Raw genomic sequence first — 22,756 nt, forward strand, 5'->3', positions numbered from 1 at the left:
ATGCTCCTCATTAACATCCAGGGACACATCTGATACAGCTGAGATGAAACATATGAGGATGATATTGTCCAATATTCTTATTAACTGTGAGGATGGAGAGGCTTTTTCTGGCTTCATCTCCAATCCAATCATATATCAGGGGTATAATAGAAATAAAAGAAAATCACGTTATTTAATAATAAATCCAAACTTTGAGCTGAAGTCTGAAGCATAAAATATGTTATTTAAGAGATGAGGCCATTGACCTTTAGATAACTGAAGACACCTTCGGGATGATCTTCGGTTTAGTTTCCTACAATTAGTTTTTTTCTTCAATCCGCCGACTTCATTTTAACAAAGTAACATTTCAGAGCTTGCAACATGAACCTCGTGATTCTGCCTGTAATTGGCTGGAAAAACGTGCACGGAGACATTTTAGGCCAGACACCCGCTGCGGCCGCGTTAATGCAGAGATTCCAGGCTGGTGCACTGATACAGATGAGGGGGAGGCAGACAGTCAGCGGCCGTCTATTTATAGCGTGCAGCCACGAGATGCAGACACATTTGCAAAGTCTCTTGACGTCATCCTGTGACGTCGGGATGGTGGATGTCACGGCAAAGTTGCAGAGTTTTGGTGCAGTTATGGAGAGGAGCAGGAAAAACAGTTGTTTGGGGATGCTCCTCAGTGAAAACACAGACTTATAATGATGTGGAGGAAAGAGCTGTTTGTTTGTTTCCATGATCCTGCACACTGATTTACCATTTGCCTCCCAGTAGAATCAGTCACCAGGTGCCAGCGAGTCTCCCAACAGCCAGACATCATTGGTCCAATTTATGCTGGTTAGGGTGAGAGCCTGCAGAAGTATTTGTCTGAGGCAGCAGGCATGTCCACTGCACCCCAAACCCTGATTTAACAGAAACAAGCTGGAGCCAAAGTGTTTATTCGCACTTATTGTCCTCTAAAGAGCAACACCGACACCTGGCAAAGCGACAAGGAGGCATCCCCCCTCTACGCTGGAGAGTCTCTGCTCGCTCTATTTGCTGTGTCTGTGTCTCCTCTCTCTCTCTCTTTTTTTTTTTTTTTTTTTTTTTGCTGTTGGACTGAAAAAGAGTGCGGGGTGAAGAGAAGGTGATTCACCATCTCAGGCTCTCCATGCCATGATGTAACATGCTGCATTAGGAGATGACACAGCGCAGGTGTTGGTATTTCGATACCTGCTCTTCATGCATTCTGCACTGAAACTTTCCAGGAAATATCAGACTCCAGTTCCTCTTTGAGCTGCAGAGACTCTAATCTTCTTTTGAAAAGGTTCCCTTTTTGGAAAGATTTCATACGGAACTGCACAGTCAAACTGATTTCCACACAAATCTGTGACACTCTGGTGCTGTTAAATTTGCAAATCATTCCTCTATCAGGCCTACATGACAGAATTCCTCATCTTACTAGAGGAAACGCATCTCAGAAGCACTTAGCAACTACAGTATAATATGCAAACCGTGTGCAGTTGTAAGGTTTGAGTCTCCCCCTAGTGTTCGGTATTGGTTTTGATCAACCACCCACCATCTCATAATGATGGCACTGTGTATATGGATAGAAATGCTTTTTGGCATCTAGTTTTTAACAGATAATATACATTTTCAGACTCCATCCATCTGGGGATTCATGCATTTCAGCACCTATTGATTGTCCACACTGGTTTGTGTCTGTACGGTCATATCTTTTACTTTTTTTCTAGAGAAAAGTAGGGCGAAAGATAATATCATTCATCACATTAATTACAGGGCTGACAGTCAGGCAAATCTTTTCTTGACTATGATGAGATGAAACTATTGATCCCTGTGGAGAAAATAGGCCAGTGCAGCGATGACAGAAACACAGACGATACATAAGCACTGCAACACGGTGGAGATGAAAAAGACACCAGATGACAGTTGAACATTAGTTGTTTTGGAGGAATTTTACAGGATCGATTAAACCACCGTCAGTAATGTTCAGCATCATTTAGGCCTTTAATCATCATAATTATTACATCACCAGCAGAGGACTCATTTGAAACACTAGTCTTTTTATTCATTTGTTCTTGCCGTTCAGGTTTATCGTGTGTGGTGATGCTGCTCGTTTGCATATCTGACTGACACATTATTGAGCAGCAGCTCAACACCTGTTTGTCATCAGCATGTAAATCAGAATTGATTAAGAAGACTGAGCATCTCAATAATCAACTCTCAACACTCATTTTGACTTTGAGGAAGTGACATTTGCTGTATATTCACCACTAGATCAGACCAGGATGATATATCCTTACATTTATTTGTCCTTATCCACTAACATTTTGAGCAGATTTTCAGGAAGAAGACTTGGAATTTTTAATTTTCTTCCATGTTTTGTTCTTCGTCTGGCCGTCAGACTGGAGTCCCAGATGACAGCAGATATTCAGGCCATCCTGCAGCTCCTCCAGAGGCAAACCGCCGCCGGTCCCCCCGCCTACAGTACTGTCAGCTCCAGCCCCGAGTACCACAGGCCAGCCATCAGAGTGCAGCCGCTGTCTGCCATCCAGACAGATCTCAGCCTTGGTCCCGCACCGCCTCGGCCTCAGGTACACCAGACACTTCACTTTACACTGCAGACTTACTGCTGTTTGAAATGATCAAGAAGCTGTGTGCTAGGATTACAGTATTTTACACTTGCTTTGGCTCAATTTTTACACCAGTGTATCAAACTCTGAATCATATAAGATACACAGTAAGAGTATCAGAGCATCACAATATTATCTATTTTCAGCATTGCATTTTAATCATTGTTGCAGTCATAATAAAACACTGTAAACTGTAACTCACTCTCATCAATTGACTCTGCGGTGGTCATTTTCTCAAGATTATACAAAGAGCAACAAGAAAGAAAAATATGTTTTTTGTGCAGAAGTCAGTATTTGAAAAGATGCAGTGCAGCATGACTTTGTAAAGCTTTAATTTTATTTATTGGGTATGCTGTATAACCCAATAAATGATTATTAAATAATGAATGAATGAGATATAAATAATGAGAGACAAAGACAATAAAGACAAAATGATGACTGTGACTAAACTTCACTGCATCAGTTTACTTTTTCCATTCTGTATTGATGATAAAGTTTAGTAAGCTACATTATTTCTGTAATGCTGGAAAGCCTATAACATTTTGCATTGATTTAGTAATCTGTGCACTTAGTGAGAAGAATTGAAAAAGCATTTTGTGTTCAAAGGTTAGAATTTTGTAAGTCAGGTTGGCTCTTTATGTCAAAGTTTGCACATTTAAACTGAGCCAAAGCAATTATAAAATACTGTAAATGTTTTCTGTGTCAGCAAAGTCTTCAGTTAAACCACACATGTACTCAGTCACCTGGTTACGTCTCAACAGACGTTTCTATGGTAGCCGAATATAGCCGTCTTAACTTCTATGCCAAACGGTTCACAGTCGCCCACCATCCTCTCTCTTCCTCAGAGCCCTGGTCCAGAAAAGGCTCCGAACAAATCCAAAGACACCTCCCCAGTCCTCCTCCGCACAGAGACTCTTCCAGATGGGAACTTCGCCGGACTGCTCGAGAGCGAAACAGACACAGAGCAGAAACACACACAGAACAACGCGGACTCTGTAGAGCAACAACAACACCACCAACAGCCGCCGAGGTTCCCGTCAGGCCGGCAAGCCTCGCTACCTGAAGTCCCCAGCAGCTCAGGAATGTTGGGACTCCACAGGCCGGTTTCTGACCCGGGGCTTCCAGGAAAGTAGGCCTCCCCAAAACCCTTCGACGTTGACTGAAGGTCTTCTCTCAAGCTTGACTCAGGGTCTAAGAAAGAGACTGAATATGCAAAGGAAAAAAAAAACAAAACTGTAGACTTTCTTCCATTCCTTTTCGGAAAATCTCCCAGCCCCAACCCTTCCAACTATCTGATTTAGATGTATAAAGTCCATTTATACAGAGGTATTTATACACTATATTATTAACATATGTAAAGTCATCATCTACTGTGTACATATTTCAAATAGAACACTGCCAGCAACACAAGGCACCTCATGTGCTTTTTCTAAAAAGAGATATGCATGTATTATTTTTTTTTTTCATGATTTCTTTTCTGTTGCATGTTCCTCACACACACACTGCGACTCACCAGGCAATCAGGTGTGATCTTGGCATGCTTACAGACGACTGTAGCTATCAAGTCTCCTTTTCTATGACCCTCCCCCTCTTCACAGGGACAAAGCTACTTGAAACTCTTTTCCGAGGCATTTCTATATCTCACTTCTCCACAAGGCTCTGAAGTTCATCCTTTCCAGCCGCAGCTCCGAAACAATCGACGCAGTGTGTTTTCTTTTTTTAGCAGCTGTAAACTCACACGGATACCTGTCTGTATATTTAGCGTGCCTACTGTACACCACATTGCCACAACAAAACCACTTCAACTCAAAATACAGGACACAGTGTAATAATGTGTGTAAGAGGCTGCGTGGACATCCCATAGCACAAGACTTTTGACACTCTTTGAGAGCAATAATGATGAACCAGTACAGGAAATACTGAATCTTGGTATATTTATAGAGTTTAATACGCTCTGGAAATCATTTTATACAACCTGAATGGAAAAAAAAAAAATAGATTAACTGTCAACAGCTTTGAGTTTGCAAATATCAAACTCAGTGTTGAGATCTGCTTGTGAATTTCAACCTTCACAAGCAGAACATTTCAACACGACAGATTGTGGTTTAAAAAGGTGGATTTAGTAGATTTTAAAAACATGAAACCACAACCTGCATCATATCAATATTACATAAGCATGGTTGTGGGGACAGGAAGCAACATCCTGGATCCTCTTCATATCCGGAGGGAACTCTTTGACTATCCCATATGATGGTTTTCGGTTCAGTTCCGTTGTGTACGCATGCTTTTTTCGGTCTTCCATTATCTTCTTGAAAAGTACAATTTCATAAATTTAAAAAGCATCACTAACAAAGCATCATCAGAAAAAGTAAAAAAAAGGAAAAAAAAAAAGAAAGCTCATGTTTTGGGTTGAGGACAGCTCAGCCTTCAATAGCCTTAGCTTTATTAGCCTGCTCTAGCCTTTACAAACGACATGAACCCTGAAGTTCATCCAACGCTTCTCCACCGTCGCAGATGTAAATGTACCGAACCATTTCAAACTTTTTTAAAGGGGTGAACTGCATGACGAAAAAAACCAATTAGTCATCTTAGTTTTCTAACTACACGAAATCGGAACACGAGCTCATGTATTGCATGGAGACTGCACTTGACATATATATAAAAAAAAAATAAAATAAAAAAAAAACGTCTCAATCAACTGTGTGTGACATGTATCGACACGCAAGATCCAGCACATAACTCATCCAGAGATTTAGAATAACGGTGATATTTTTCTAAAACAAAAAAAATATTTAATTTGCCATTATTTTTCTATGTCCTTTATTTACCTGTGTTTGTAAGAACCCCTGATGTTAAGAGTGGTGTGTCCTGCTGATGGGAAGAATGCATAGCCTCTCAATGTAGCAAGCGAGACTTAAGTGACAGGCAACATTTTAAGCCGGATGTTGCATTTACTGTATGCTGTTTAAATAGTTTGTCTTGAATCGATATTGCACATTGATTTTCATCTCATTTCTGCATAGACTTTTCCCTCCGATTCCCGAGCTGAGGCAGGCGAGTAAAAACCTAACACTACTGTTGTTTAAAAGTCTTGCTTTTCATTTCGATTCCTTCACTGGAAATCTTCCTAACCCCTGCTGATGACATGCAGAAAACTGACGAAAGGGTTTGCAAGACGCGAGCGAAATGATGAAATCTCATCAGACGTCAAGATGAAGAAGCTCATTCGTTTCCTAGACTTGTAGAAGATCTGAGGAGTCGGGAGATAACGGGGGGAAATATAAGTTAAATGCAGGATTAAGATGATGAGAAAAAGAGAAATCTTTACTTTTCCAGGACAATACAAATGTTTGCGGGCAGAACGCGGGGTGTTTTCTTTGATACGCTTTCTTTCTCGAGCACAGATGTAGAACAAAAGTTGCTAAAGCCTAAAAACATGTCCGACCGCCTGAAGAGTTGTCTTCTGAACTTTCATTGGATTTGCAAACTTTTGCACAGAGATTAGAAAAACTTGCTGTACTGGATATAAATGTCACTTTTTAAATCTAGTGCTGTTCACAATTGTTTTTATGCATTTTTTAAATGTTTGCCACTGTATTTTATACAATGCAACACTTAAACAGCTAATTTGAATGTTTCTGTTCTTAACTATATTTAAAGAAATGAATTATATTGTGTAAATATACTGGGGAAAAAAATGCGCAATTGTATAAATTAATAAACAGAATGCATACTGATTAAAAAGTGTTTATTGTGAGTAACAAAATATGATCTTTCCTACAACATTGGTCATGTGCAGAGATTGACTTCACTGCGGTCTTTACAAATGGAAAAACCTGGTTGTTGTGTGTGTACTGAAACATGGAGAAAATGGAAAAAAAGTTTACATAGCTGCAAGTTCTCAGGCATATGAACATACTGCTGCTATATGATAATACTTTTATAGTTCAGTATCATTAGTAACAGACTGAATTTTACATCAGCTCACAGTCACTTTGGCTAAGCTTGTTATCAAGTTAAACATCAAGCTAATATGCATATCTAGAATCTAAGGCGTTGTTATACATTTTTTATAAAACATAGGTGCACATTCTGTCCTGCACAGAAAATATCATTACAACAAATAATGCACATGAGAAAATGCACTTGCTATCAAAAAAAAAAAAAAACAACTGTCTGAAGTTCAGTGTAAAAGTCAAATCAACATCATGTAATCTCTCAATGCTGTAACATGTAAATCATGACTCACCATGCTTTTACGCATAATTTTTTTTTTTTTACATTAGTATCGAGTTATATCAGTGGTTTTAATATATAGATCATACATTCAGAGATTATAATGGCACAGAAGGTGTCTCACGTCAGAACATCTTTATAGTAGCGGTTCACTTTCTAAAATGAGAGACCCAAAGCGTAATATTCAAGCTATTTAAAGACATCTGGTATGTTAATCACTAGATTGTTCCAATGAAACTCTTAAATCTTCATCTTTAAAGCCCCCATGTGTTGTCTCTTTGAAAGTTGGAAGATCAAATCCTATACATAAGAGCTTTAAAGACCCTGAAATGTAGTATTTTCCCCTCTACTGTGGATATATACTGTGTATATATATGTGTGTGTGTACACCTGATACATCTTCAGCACATCCCTGTGTGACATACAAGACTAAAGCATTACAGCAAGCGTTACAAGCGATGGGCACGGTCCTATTGTGGCTGTCGGGCCACTCAGTCAAATATACTGGCCTCCCTCTGTGTTCCTGTGAGCCAGTAGTCCACAATTCACCACTGATTGGTTCATTACGCGCTCTGACCTTGTGGTGCGGGACAGAGAGCAGCACTTTAGATGGCCATTGTGCACAGGATAAACTGTTAATAGGAGGAGGGGAGAGAGAGGAGGGGGAGGGGGTGGAGAGACACAGAGACCACAAGGTTATTTTAGTAAATTAACCACAGGAACTCAACAGGAAACACCTTTTAAAGCTGCACTGATGCCGGTTCGCACGCAGCCAAACTCCGACTGCAGCAAAATGAAACGGCTTGAAATAATATCATAGGATGTGATTATTCTGAATGACACAGCGTGCTCGTGTCTGCCACGCTGAGACAACTGTACGGCTAATTATATCAAGGAAAGGAGTTAAAAAGTCTGTTCAGCTTCAGAGAAAAACTGAGCAAAACTATCTGCTTTCAATCAGGTGGAGTTAGGGACTGTATGGAAATGAATTTGGGGGCAGAGGGGAGTCATAGAAAGTGTTAGATTAAATGTAATATTTCTTTTTGCTGATTTTATTTCAGATATTAAATGTGAAAGTTCAAGAGAAGGTTTTAAAGAAAGTTTTAATAAAGCTGAGGAGGCTCTCGCTCTTTTAAAAAGTGGAAAATTCCCCCTCCCCAATGAAATCATTTACATACAGTCCCTCACTCTTTGATTTAGGCCAATAAATCTTGAAGGAGTGAACTCTTTGAACTGTGAGAGATGGACTTACATCATCATATTGGAAGGTGACAGATCCCTGCTGCATGGTGTCTCTCCGCCTGAAGTTGTCTGTAATATAAAGGAGTAAACAATCACGGCTCAGAGGAGTCACAGATTCAATAAAAAACTTATCTTACACCTTTTTGTGCACCGAGCCGAGCAGAATGTCACAGCGCTTACGCGGGTGGAATGAAACCGTGCACAATCTCAGTGTCGGTCCATATTAAAAGCATGTGCACACGAGTGGCTGTTCACTGAATGCGTCAGATCATTCCTATGTGGTTTCGTGTTTGGTACCTGTGAGAGCTCGCAGTTTGACGCAGCAGGCCACGTAGTCATCAAAGTAGATTCTTCCAGCTTTGTTGTAGCGCTTGATGATTGCATTCAGAGCCTGAGGACTGACACGGTAGCCTGTTGTTGTGGGAAAATATGTCAGACTTCTCTTTTTCCCCCCATTTATATGTGTTTGCTACATCTCAGCTCACATTAAATCACATCAGCACACTACAGTATGTCATGAGCAGGTGGGACCTAACGTTGTTTCCCATCATGCACAGCAAACAAGCTTCACACTGCTCTCCTCTCTGTTGAGACTCTTAACATTTGAATGTCAGAAATAAATGTATATGCTACACTTTTTCCAACAATGTATGGCCAATATTGTTGTTGATTTTTTAAACTCAAGCATCGATATTGGCCTTGAAAATCCAGAATTGGTCGGGCTATAAAACCACGTCAAGTATAACAAAAGTTGAGAGCACACTTGATTGATTTGCAGCCTTTAATAGTTCAAACAGGCCAATGTTTTGACACTTCATCACAGTCAAAAAAAAAAAGCTTTTTGTGAGGCTGCAAATCAATCAGTCTTTTCTCATATGAAATTTGCTGTCCCTGACCTGACCTGCACCTGATTCAGCTGAGTGTTACTGGAAGATGCATAGAAAGTGCCTTTCTACTGTAACAAAAGTGCATTTTGTTTGAAGTTTGAAAAATGTCATTTTTGAATAGATTTTTGTGGAACAATAGCACATTCCACAGAGTCAATTTTATGCAAGAAAAAACACATTTTGTGCATAAAATGTACAATTGGTGCACCTTCAACACGCTAGAAAAAGCTTTAATTTAAATGAACTGACCAAAGTGCAAAAGAAACTAAGACCTCCTCCTATAACATACTGTAAATCTAGAGAAATATATAATCAAATATGAATATGGCATATGTAAAGTCCTATTAGAACATGGAGTATGTACAGTAACATGTGTGAAACTAAAGTGTACTGTTTTCATCTGTTGAACAGTAGATGATATGAGGAGTGGAGAGTGTGACAGTAAAAGGATGATAAAGTCAGAGACTGATGACACCCATCAGCACAGATTAAAGCCTGAATGAGTTCTATTAGATCTAATTAAGTTTAATAATGAAACATTCCAATAGTCATTAGACGTGTGATCACCGGCTATTAAAGATCAATCATGTTAAACTGTTCAAACTCTCACCCATAGCGTTGATTGCCTGACTCATCTCGTGAGGTTCAACGGTCCCGCTCCTGTCCTGGTCAAACATCATAAAGTTCTGCTTCCAGCCGTTCAGAGCCGTGAACAGATCCTTGAACTCATTGAAACCCATCTTGCCTGTAAAATCCCTCTGGAGACAGCGTGGTGAAGGTTTAATAACTGCTGGCACACGGAGAATGTCTGGAGGCCGTTCGTGTTATAAAAGAACAGCTGGTTAAACCTGGTTGAAGGTTGAACCACACCTGCTGTACACATCTTCCAACACTTATTTCAGTATGAATGGATGGAAAGGTGAGAATAGGAAATGGTGACAGACACATTGTTGCTACAGAGTCTCATTTTCAGCTCTGACTGACGGAGGGAAGCTTGTTCCCACCTCACCGCAGGTACACAAAAGGATACATCAAGCATTGCGATCATGATCCTGCACGTGTCCAGGCTGAAGGCTGTAAAGGTAATAAAACATGATAAGAATTAATCAATGGCACTCTTACTCTTACTTTAAACTTTTAGTCATTTAAAAAGGTGCAATCTGTGATCCAAATGTAGACTAAAGAGTAGTAGCTGCACAACCTGCTGCCATATCTGGAGCCATATTCACAAAACACCCTTTATCTAAAAGTAGTTCCTACCTGGCTGAGTTAAAAAGGAGATTATTTCACCAACTTTCACACTCAGACAATCACATAAAATGGTTGAGGGTAACTATAGTGCACAATATAGTAAATAAGGGGTGAATTTGGACAAGATTCTCAGTCATCAAGGTCAGATTATGTTCAGACAGAGTCCAGAGCGTCTGGACGACTGGATGAGAGGAGAAAGTCCACCCTTTTGGATCGACTGTCGGTGTCTTCAAACTGATAGCAATAAAGTGTTTTTAAGAGTCGGACTGGTTTAAAATAAAGTCTGTCAATTATCAACTGATTCCTGCTGGTTCTTGCAACCACTTAACATGCCAGAGTCCATGTCGTCAGTCGCTCTGCCCTCACAGGGTGGGTCTACTACAAGAGTATTGTAATATCACTGAAAATGAGGTCAAGTGGAGTCAAAGATTCCCCCCGAGGGAGAGTCAACAAGAGATGTTTTTTTAAACCAATATTGAAACATAAAGCCTGACTTCTCTTAGTTGCTGCATTCACAAAACATCCTGGACTTGAAGTAGCTCCTAACCGGCTGAGTTTGGGGGAACCCCTAAAAATAAGAGGTGTTTCAATCCTAACGTTAAAACTCTTAGAGGCGCTTAGAGTAATTCACAAAGCTGAAAAGTAGCTCCTCAGTCTGAGAGAAATTATAAGGAATTTTTGAGTTCAGTCAGCTGCTGCGGGGAATGCATCATCACACATCAAAAGCATATTTTAATAGCAAGTGAGTTAATAAGGATTCATTAAACTCACCAGATTGACTGAAAATTATTCAGAAACTATTTTGACAATCAATTAATCATTTTAGTCATTTTCTAACCGGAAATGGCAAAATATTTGCTGCTTTTAGCTTCTCAAGTGTGATGATTAAATGCTGTTCTTTGTCATACATGATTGTAAACGTGATATCTTTGGATTTTGGACTCTTGTTCAGACAAAGACAGACATTTAAAAGATGTAACATTTGAATCTGGGAACTTATATACCACTAATTTCCTGACATGTTATAGACAAAGGGATTAATGGAGTAATAACTGTTAATTGCAGCCCTTGTCATCACTGACAGCTGTAGAGTTGCACAGATATAATGATCACATCTACAAAACATGACAGGCCAGGGATTCCCAGAGGGGAAGTTAACAAGAGTTTGATCAACTGATTTTGAAAGATAGTACGTAACATCTCTCAGTTCCTGAGTAGAAGTTGTTCTTGATCAGGGGGCGTATTAACAAGCATCCTAACACTACAAGTTACTTCTGACTAAAAATAAACTCCTAAAAATAAACAGTGTGACAGTCCTAGCGTTAAGACTGATGGAGGTCTAGTTAATAAGAATCCAAATAGCTCATTAACTCATAAAAGAATTTCCAATAACACCAAAGATAACAGTTTGCACAACTTCCCACCACTGAGACACTGGAAATATGCAATTATCTCTGACATCAGCTCTTCAGACCCACTCTGTTCAACATTACTAACTGCAACACATAAATAAAGCTCATTTCATGGCCATGTCTGGATTACCAGGTCGAACTGATGCTATACAGTTTGTAAAATGAGGATGAAGGATGAAGATTTGCCTAGTCAACCGTGAAAAATATCAGATTCTGTTTGATATATGGAATGCAATATACGTGACTCATCAATATTTGATTTGATTTCATGTGTGAAATCTGTGACACAGCGTATAAAGTATATAATTCATGAATTCTATCTATTTCATTTTGATCTTTTCCTGGTGCTCCTGTGTGTTGATGAATATTTAAGATAAGATAAGACACTTATGTGAATATGGCTCCAACTGTTTATATGCTTTCACTGTGGCTGAATCACACTTACAGTAACTAAACACTGTGAAATTAGTCATGTGATGGACAGGTGTGGTCAGGTGTCAGTTCTATGGAAGGGAGATCGGTGAACTTACGGGTGTAGCTTCCAGTGAAACCAGACTGAGTCAGACACTTCTGGAGCTCCTCTGCATCAATTTCACCGTCCTGCACAGAGCAGGAAGTGGTAATCAGTCATATGTGACTTTCAAAAGAATAAAGAAAGTTGTGTGGAGGCTGGCCTGCTGGTCAAGTGTGAAGTGATGAGAGCGGTGAAACTTTGTGTACACTAAGTACTGTATACACTACGCTGGGTGAAAACAGGAACAACAGCAAGAAAGAAAGAACACAAGTTCCAGGCAGCTCTACGGTTAAGTCTGAAATTATGTGTTTACTGTAAGTCTGGCAGCTTTTTGTCAACAAGAGGAAAATTGTTATGCTCTGCAGAATGCATGCAGCAGATATAACGCCACAATAACCACTACAGCATCTACTGTATGTTCAGTGTTTCCCCTGGTATTTTTTTCAGGCGGGGGGTGGTGGGGGTGGTAGGCCCCTCGAAACTGCTAGCGTTGTAGTTTTTCACACCGTGCATTCACACAAGCAAGAAGAAAAGTGAAACGAATATGCTCACTGATGTAAGTTAGTGCTATGTCCTCAAGATATCCTTTCCATTTCTGTGAGTGATCGCACTGTGCATCATAAAAACAATAATCACAACGTAACGTTGGTAAAAGCAGGCTTTAATGAAGGGAACTGTGATTTTCTCATCCTTATCATGAAGCCAATAAGCAGCTGTAGGGACGAGCATCGTTAGGATTTTATGTTTATCTTACTAAAGACTTGGTTTTTTTAAATTATTATTTTAAAAAAAGAAGATTTGAATAGATTTATTTTTTAAATATGACAAACTATTCTTTAGAGCGTGCTCTAGAGCAGCAACAGTAAAGTTTACAACAGCAAAGTCTATATAAACACTCAATAATATCTCACTGGAAACAAATCTATAGGGTCAGTAAAATAAATAATATTCCTGATATCAAAATACTGAGTGAAGTTTAGAAAGAATGAAGAGCACAGACATCATCCTGTCCTCTGTCCTCTTCCCTCAGAGGAAGGGCTAGTTTGGGGGGGGGGGGCTGCTATCTCAGCCTGTAGCTAAGTTTACAAGAATTTGTATAATTTTAACATTTGTGGCAAACTAAGATAAGCAGCTCTGCTACATATAGAGAGGTTTGGTTTTAGCTTGTTCATAACAATTAGCTGCTACTTCAAACTAGCGTGCTGTTGTAAATTGGGACGCTGTTGGCGAAGCAGATGAAAATATCACCTTCCTACATGTTTATGCTTGTTCAGCAGGTGGTTTGATAAATAACTCCTATTGGCTTTTTACTTGTAAAGTTTTTATTGCACTTGCAGTAACAAGTGTAGATGTCATCAACTTAGTAAATCTTCACCTGGTTCACTGTTTCCACTGTGGTGTGTGTGTGTGTGTGTGTGTGTGTGTGTGGTGGAGCTGAGCCCCACCCTCAGTGAAACACACCGAGGCGGAGACAGACAGACAAACAGACAAGAGAAACTTGCGTGGCCAGTTTTGTTCCGTTCATTTGGTTAAGGCGCTGTGGAAAAAACAGCGTTGTTATATACGCGCGCAGTAAGGCGGTTGTTCGTATTGGTGTATGTGAGTGCACATAGGTTAGGTAAATAACAAACATATTTTGTTTCTTTCAGGAGGGGTGGGGGGGTTCCTTTGGCGGGGCGGGCCGCCACTCCGAGGCAATGGTAGGGGAAACACTGATGTTCTGTTATACGCATTATACAGGCATCAGTGCAGCATTTGCCAGCATCTGACACACAAGCAGAGCAGAATCAAGTCAAGACAAAGCCCAAATACCTCTCCACCGTCTACGAGCTGAGCTGACTTTCCACACTCTTACCTGGCCCGCTATGGCTGTAAAGTAACCCCACATTGGATCGTTGGCAGCCGGGGGTGGAGCTCCGTATGTGCCTGGATAGCCGCCTCCATAGGGGGCGTATCCTCCCTGGGGTGGTGCGCCTCCCATCGGCCCACCCATGTGCCCGGGCATGGGGCCTCCCATTGGCCCTCCTGGCATTCCTTGGGGTGGCATCCCCTGAGCTGGCATGCCTGGCATCGCGGCCCCATACTGAGAAAGGAAACAGATGAGAAAGGAAACCAGGGTTGGTGTTTACTAAGTCGCTCAAGTGTGTCAAAATTCTAAGAACTGTGTGGTTGTTCTCTTGTGAAATGCATAAATATTGATGTCAGCTCCAAAACAAATTAAGAGAGCTCTCCTAAGTCAGTTAGGATTGACCAGCAGAGGCAGCGGATACACACTCTTTATGTTTTGGAAATGTATTCCGACAAGTTGATAAAATACATAAGATCTGTCTCAATAACCACACTCATATACAACATGATAGAGGATTCAGTACAAATACAATCAGTGAGTTTGTAGAGAAATGACTAATTACAATGATTCTAAATATATACAGTTGCCAGCAACAACATTATGTAGGAGCACCACAGATGTTCCTTACTTCAAATTGTTACTGTATGATTCTTTAACTAATTTAAGCTGTAGGGGAATACAGTGAATGTTGTGTGCAGGAAGCTGTGGTGCGATGCAGCCCTGACCTTGTCACCTTCAGACACTTAAGGCTCAAGTGTTATACAACCAACACGGTCAACTCTATAACAATGTTGAATTTATTCAACACTATGGAATCCTTGTTTCACCAAAGGGTTTCTCAGTTGTCTTTGATACTGTCCCCTCAGGTATTATTTAGCTTTTTAAAAGGTTTTGAGGTTAATGACAATCACCATCTACTGTTAGATGCAACTGAAACAACTGTTGGGAAAACTGTTGTAGTTGGAGATATTTGTTTGGAAAGAGTTTGACTATTGCTGCGTGAGGTTTTTTGACTAACAAAGTCAAAGTGATATCCTTTAAAATGCTTCAGTTTTTTCCCCAATTGGGGACATGGCTTTTGTCCCAAGTTAACTGGTCTTTAGTCTGAAATTTGTCCCTGAAAGTAGCCTATGACAGACACACACACACACACACACACACACACACACACAAGCACGCATACCCTCACACACTCCCCATAGACCACCGTTGTAAAAGAGATGTCTGTAAAGCTGTTGACAGGACACGTTGAACTGCAAACAAGGTCAATTATGACTTTCTATCATGAATTTTTGATCCATGGAGGTTTTATATTTGTAAAACTTTCCTCGAGCCAAGAAAAGTGATTTAAAAATCTGTGATGTCATCACAATGTGAACTCCATGGGCTGAGCGGGAACTCATGAGCTGAGCCAGCGGGGGAAACACTACTGCGCATATTCAGTGGGCCACACAACGCGGAAGCAAACCCAGAAGCTAGGCGTATGCATTGACTGTATATAAAGATGGTGTCTGTCATTTCAGGTAGTTCTCATCAAGCTGATGTTTGTCCAAGTACTCATTTTTCTTATAAGTTTGTTTTTAATTAGTTATTTGATGATATAAAAAGTGGGTCTGATGTCATGATTGACAGCTGTGACAGCTGCTATAAAACCTCCGTCAGGCGGCGGAGTGGCTGAGGGGGCGTGTCCCGCGGGCTGTTATCCCTCTACTGCAGAGACTCTGGCCCAAATGACATCACACAAGCAAGATGGAAGCTCCCAGAAAGGAGATATTTTGGCGTCACTTTTGCATAGTGGCATGAAGTGGATACGTGCCATCCATACTTATATGCAGTCAATGGGTGCATGCACCAGCTGAGCAATTCTTATTGGACTGAATGGGCGCCAGTTTTGGTCTGGTATCCAGCTCTTATTATACATCCATGGGACACACTAACACACACACACACATACACATCTCATGTTCCCCAGCTGTTGTTTTTGGAAATTAAATGGACTTTTCTCCTTCTTCATAGGGAGGCACATGTGATCAATTTTGACCCATAACACAACAGATGTAACAATAATTTCTCAATATAATGTATAAGGAAATATAAACAAGTTATTTTGGGAATTATTTTGTCTGTCAGATCATCTCATGGTCTTATTTGCCTGTTCTGTTCAGCATAAGAAATAAAACAGATAAATTGTGACTGTTTTAACCAAAAACTATTTGTACATTGTAAGTGAAATGTAGTCTACATAAAATATCAAGTATATATATACTTACTTTCGAACACAACAGGAGGGTTAAATAAGTGCTGTAAGCTTTACAAGATATTTATTTAAACCATTTATTTATTTTACTGCAACCTTTAGTCCCCCTGGCGTGTGTGTGATTGTAGACTCAAGCTGTATACACAACGTGCTGAAAACTTGTTCTATACTTATTTCAATAAAGCTGTTTTTTTTTTTAAAGGAACATCTTGGCTAATTCAGTGTTTGAGGGAGGTCATTGTGGGTAGGCATAATTGTAGTTCTTATTTTACAACACATAGGAGTCAATGTAATCAGCATTAAATGATCACATGGCCTGTGCTAAAAGTTACTTATAGCTTCTTTATACAAAGCTTCTAGAGCTTACTTTCTACTAAAACATCTTTAACTCATCAGCTATAGTTTAAGACCATTACTCATTAGTTTTAGATGTTACCAGCAGGCCCAGAGAGATTTCTACTGAAAATCTTTAACTGGTTTTGTGGGCAGCTACACTGACCCTGGAAAAGTTCCAGGGTCTGTGCAGCCAAGCATTTATCTGTTGCAGTTTAAGATACACTGTAAAGCCTTATAAAAAGCCTTTTATGAGCATTCCAGGCAGTTCAGTTGCATTTAATCCCACATTGTAGGTGAAGCTTCCTTTCACGTACACAGTTTACTACCTACTAGTAGGCTAAATGTGACTATTTCTGCTTAGCATTCCTGGATGTTAAGGATTTTTTAATACCGGAAGACATTTTTCTGAGTTTAAGTCCATTTCTCATCAACTCTGAGTGCAAGTATGGCTCCTAACTTACAACTGAAACAGGGAAAAGTCACTTGTTTTGACTAAATAAATATATATGGATATGTATTATAAGTATATGGATATGTAGCTTGTTACAGGTAAGTATGTACAGTAGGGTACTGTGAGAGAACATCGTGTAACAAATTATCGGAAATGCACTGAAACAAGAGCCCCAGGCTAGCCTTCCCGCTAGCTAACGTAGCACGTTTATCACCGCCAAATCACGGTTACGTTTCATTTACTCACCCCGCCGTATCCTGGATAAGCCATGTGGAGAAATAAAGCAAACTGTCACAAGTTTAATATGTTTCGAGTGTAATTGGCACTGTTACACCTCTAACTTCCGATAAGTCTGCTGAACAGTTGCTACATCATATCCGAGCGGCCGAAAGCTGTCGGAAGTGCCTGAACTGATTACGCAGATAACCAATGACCGAGGAGAAGAGAAGGATAGACCCGCCTATCGCTGGGTGCCGCTTTTAAGTACTCCTCGTAAATTAAACACACCCTCAAATGACAAGGGAACCTCGAAGATTTTAGAATAAGAACACAGATTTAAAAAATATGTCACTCAAAAAAATAATGATCAATTAATCTAAGATGCTGAAAAATCAATGCACACTACTTCTGAAATTCTGAAATTGAAAATAATTGCATTTACGTCTGTAGAGTCTCCACTTTCCCATTATTTCATTTTATTACTGAAGTATCTTAAGTGATATTTCCTTACGGTGTTTTTGGTGTTAAAATCGTATTAATGACTTTAGGATAGTGCAGGTTGACTTCAAAAATATTTATAAATATTTTAAATTCAAAATGACCGAACTGGAGATCCAGGTGACATGTTTCTAAAGCTTTTTCATTTTAGGAAACGTTTGTCTGTCCTGCATGACCTCAACTTACCACTAGATGGTACTTTTGAGACTTTTTCTAAGGTCATATATATATATTTAAAAAAAAAAAAAAAAAAGTTCTGTCTATAATTTCATGTAAGACAATGACAAGGAGGGTTAAAGGTTAATTTGTATTGCAACTTTCAAACAGAAGTACAGGGAAGTGCTTTACATAAGGTATGTAAGTACCTTAAACATACAAAAACACAATTAAGAGGAACATAAGATAAATTAGAGGGGAAAAAAACACAGTTTCAGCAGATTAATCACCACAAATCAGTATGTACTTGCTGTATGTATTGCTGGTTGCTGTTGTATTCTAAGAGTACCAGATCCCTTGCACTGATCTATGGTTTGGGGTATATTAAGTCTCCCCAGAATCAGATTTTAATTCAGTATATTTTGAGCATTTACAAGCAAATTTTCACTTTCAGCTGCACATTATCAGGAATATCATAGTCTAACTTCATCTATCAGTGGTCTGCTGTATTAAACTGGAAGAAATAAACTCTGCAAAAATGTGAAATGCTCACAGATCATGTATGATTTCTGTCAAAGTCAGTCGGGTGTGAGAGAAATCTATCAGAAGTTGCAAGGTGAGAATCCACAACTCTAAGGATGATTACAGGAGCCACACCTGTTTCACCCTTCAGTAAAATTTAGAAGAAATGTAGTGTAAATTCAACAGTGAATTAGGTAATATGGGAAGCAGGTGTAGGAGCATGTGAATAGTGAACGCTGTGCTTGGTGTTGAAGGGATCAGAGGACTCCACAACTTCCTGTTGAGCTCTCTCGTGTTTCATGGCTCAACTCAACCAAACATCTGTGGTGGGAGGCACACACTTCCTAAACACAGTGACATGCCAATACTGGTGTGTGGATGGAACTGACTGTCTGATTGTGCTGTAGGTTTATGATAAAATTTATTGGCAGGAATGAGGATAAAAATGTCGCAATGCTTCTGAAAACATGTTGAAACAATGCAAAGGCTTGTGAGAGTGTAGTAAAGTTTTGTGAAACACCTAAAATGTGACAAAGTGAAATGACAGGTGTGCAAATTCCTGTTTTAAAGACAAGCAATGAAAGCAGAAACTATGTTGCAATTATTATTTTATCCACAATTTGATTTGATAGATCTGCAATTTCACATTTCCTAGTGTCTTAATGAACATCATAAAGAACACATACAATGTATATGAAATACCGTACACTATTTACTTGCAATGCATGTGTGTACACTGTATATCTATGTGTATATTGTGCAGTTTTCACATATTTTACTTGAGTAAAAGCAGTGTTGGAAAGTACATTTACTCAAATACTATACTTAAGTACAATTTTGAGGTACTTGTGCTTTACGTGAGTATATCAATTTTATGGTACTTTATACTTCACTACACCTCAGAGCTAAATATTGTACTTTTTACTTCACTACATCTATCTGACAGCTATGGTTACTAGTTATATTACAGATTAACATTTTACATTAAAAATTAAGACAATGCATTGTAAAAGATTAAACCAGTGGTTTACACATTTTTTGGCTTGAGGCTTTTTGCTAAAAAGCAATGTCTACTTGGGGCCACTTGTCACATTTCAGATGTCTTTGAGTTGTTAACAGTTACACTGAAGAAATACTTCCCCTTAAAAATTCTCAGATGGTTTCATTTAAATAACATTTGAGGCACAAAGTCCTTGGGCTGGTTCCTCTTTATCTGTGTACAGTCATGTGTAAAAACTAAAATCATTGTGCCCCACGCTCTCACAATATTCAACAGATGCTGCTTCCTCAAGTTATAAAGGGACAAGGCAAAAAATGCCCTTCTTCCTGGAAAAATGTACAGAAGGACCTGAAATTGTCTTAGTTTAATATTGGGGCATTAAAGTCCATTTTAAAAGATCAAGAAAATATTACTGTGGTCAGTGTGATTGCTCTTAAAATTTTTGCTGAAATAGTGTTTGAAAATCCTACCTGTTAATGCATTGTAACTGGATTTGTCCATAATCTTGTATTGCGTATTAACTGGACATTGCGTTCACTCATTTGTCGTGTGTGACAGTTGTATTTGTCTATTTATGTTGTTTTTATTTATTGTTGTAACAATGTTTATGCTGCTCTCTTGGCCAGGAAGCTCTTGAAAAAGATATTTTAATCTCAATGTGACTTTTACCTGGTTAAATAAAGGATAAGAAAAAGAAGTAGTTTAATGCTTAACAACTTAAATTATTTAAACCTATCACATTTTTATTAATCTTAATCTACAAAATTACAATTAACTAAAGTTGTGAAATAAATATAAATGTACATAGTTACTTTTCATGACTGATATTGTGCATATGTTATATCCCACCCTTCATGTGTTTGTGTCTGATTCAGAAATACAAATATGGTAAAATAGTAACAGCAGTACAGATTCATTATACAGACGTAGAGACGGTGTTACAGTACATTAAGCAGATATACACAGTCCTATAAGGATGTTATTAAAAGCTTCACTGGCTCATTTCTAACACCAGTGATTCCCAGATCTAAACAACTTCCAAAGTCAACAGGACTCAACCTCAAGCCAAGAATGCTATTATAATAACCTACTGAGTGTGACACATCACATCTGTTGAAATCCCAAACCCTGCTTGTCTGTGTATTCATTGGATAAACACCGGACACTCCTCTTTAGAAAGAGCTTAAGGGAGTCAGTGTGAGAGGTAATGGGAAACAAGCATTGTCATATTAATCCCAACGCTGATTTAAACTTATGTTAACCAAATATGTTTTATATGCCTTGTTCAATTGAGAAGTGATATCGAAAGGTCATGTCCTTTGCTTGCCACTGTCGACAGGATGACAGGTCAACAGGATGAGTTATGCAACAATAGGTGGAAGTTAAAAGTTCACTGTTTTCTGAGTATTGTGTCTGCAGATGCATAAGCAAGAAGTAGAAGTATGTGGTTAGATATGTGGATTAAGAGCATATAGAGAACTAGATCAAACCAGACTGAGGGAGACAGAAATAACTTTAAGGATGGGTGGTGAATTGGGGTAAAAAAAAATGAAGGAGGAAGACAGCTCCTTTTCTAAGAAATGATAGACAAAGAGCCAATTGGGGTCCAAACAATAGATACACCCAAAAAGGGGGTGAAAACGAGGTATAAAATGCTCTGGCACGTAGACAAAAGCTCAGAACACAGGGCGCTTTGCCAAATGCAGGTTTTTCTGTGAAGTGTTCTCCGAAGATCTTCGATAAATAAATTCAGCTGATACAAAGACATTACTTGACTGCGGTTTCGTTCTTCTCGCATCAACCAACTCGGGGAGGTTGCCTGAAAGGCTTCCTCAACATCAGTTAAAGTCAAAGATTTTCAAGTACAAATACAATCACTGTGGGTCTTCATTAGGAATTGTTACATTAGAAGTGAAAAAATAAAATGTTGATTTCAGACTTAATCCACAACAATATTGATAATTGATTGTAACAGTAAGTCATTTAAGCAAACAAAAATCCCCCCAATTTCATCATGTGCTGCTTTTCTCTAAAGGATTGATTGATTAATCAAAATAATAATCTATATATTTATGGATAATGAAGATAATATAATATTCCATATTGTCATTACAATTTTTTAAATTTTAACATTGAATTCTTTTTGTTTGTCCAGTATTTCCTTTCTAATCCTTACATGATTGTGATATGATTCCTCATTCTTTTGAGTTATTCATGACAAAAATACTGATTCATAATGTTACAGTAGATTGTATGGTTTTTAAGAAACTTGAAATATTACTGTGATGTAACGATGGTTTAAACATTTTATTTACAAGAAATAACCTGCTGAGAATCTATATTACACACATTTGCATAAATGGATTCTTTTCTCATTTGTTCTCCCTCTGTTTTTCTCTGCTCCATATCTCTCTCCATACATGACAATATATCTGTCCAATAAGTGTCACCTATAAACGATTTTAGTCGCGTTTAGTGTCAGGTAAACGGAGGCATCTGTGAAGTAACACTCTTCAAACAAGCTGTGCTGCATTAGGGAAGACATCCACTGTCTGTTTGTTTGCTGAGGATATCCGGTGAGAGGGGAACAAGTGCAGAATATGATGTCTATTCCTCATAAAGGCGCAGCTGTATATTTGTTAAGCTTTTAACAGGCTTTTAGCATTTACTGTGACTGGTCAGCACATGCAGTACCTACAAAGAGGGAAACTTCCACAGTCTGTGGCAACATGAACTAAAATAGACTTTTAGGTCACAGGTTCCCTGATCTGAAATGTGCTTGATGCTGCCACGTAGTTCTGTCACTTTACTCTTATAAATACATGAATCTGTTTTTAAAATTTTCACACTCTCCACTCATGTATGCCATGTTCAGGTGACAGTTGTCACGCTGCCCTCAGCAACTAAATCAACATAGGAAGGCTGTTAATAATTATGTAAATACGATTTATGTCAGTTTATTAGTCTTTGTCCCAGTTGCTATGTTATCAGTCATCTGACAGTTATGTAAAGTCATCTGAGACAGCTGTCAGTTAAGGACCTCAAGACATGAGGAGTGAGGAATGTGGAGAAAGAGACCGATAAGTTACAAAACATTTATTTACGTGTCAATAATCAAAAGTAGATAATACCTGCAGTTATAAGAGAAGAGCACTGACAAAAAGACTACGAGTCTACAGCCACGCTAGCGGCTCTTGTGAGGCTGTACTTTAAATGCTAACATCAGCATACTAACATGCTCACAATGACAATTTTAACATGGTGATGTTTAGGTATAAAGGTCATGGCCAGTACTTTGGTCATGAACCAAA

General features: G+C 38.9%; 2 protein-coding genes across 3 annotated transcripts in view; one reads left to right on the plus strand and one right to left on the minus strand.

Moving 5' to 3' along the window:
* The window catches only part of kcnh7 (potassium channel, voltage gated eag related subfamily H, member 7), a 69,598-nt gene extending 63,333 nt beyond the window's left edge, over positions 1-6,265 (plus strand). For both annotated transcript variants that reach the window (XM_042404758.1, XM_042404759.1), the window contains exons 15-16: positions 2,387-2,576; positions 3,461-6,265. In XM_042404758.1, the coding sequence (XP_042260692.1) occupies positions 2,387-2,576; positions 3,461-3,748 (478 nt within the window). In that variant the 3' untranslated portion in view covers positions 3,749-6,265. The remainder of the gene's footprint in view (positions 1-2,386; positions 2,577-3,460) is intronic.
* Positions 6,266-6,346: 81 nt separating this feature from the next.
* On the minus strand, positions 6,347-17,460 carry gca (grancalcin). Its single transcript, XM_042404760.1, has 8 exons — positions 17,297-17,460; positions 14,013-14,240; positions 12,174-12,243; positions 10,011-10,054; positions 9,591-9,738; positions 8,391-8,504; positions 8,104-8,162; positions 6,347-7,483 (listed from the first exon to the last, which is right to left on the minus strand). Exons 1-8 carry the CDS (start codon positions 17,318-17,320, stop codon positions 7,457-7,459), a joined length of 714 nt encoding a protein of 237 aa, XP_042260694.1. The 5' UTR covers positions 17,321-17,460; the 3' UTR covers positions 6,347-7,456.
* Between the last annotated feature and the right edge of the window lie 5,296 nt (positions 17,461-22,756).

The sequence above is a fragment of the Thunnus maccoyii genome, chromosome 24, assembly GCF_910596095.1.
Source record: "Thunnus maccoyii chromosome 24, fThuMac1.1, whole genome shotgun sequence".
NCBI classification, from domain to species: Eukaryota; Metazoa; Chordata; class Actinopteri; order Scombriformes; family Scombridae; genus Thunnus; species Thunnus maccoyii.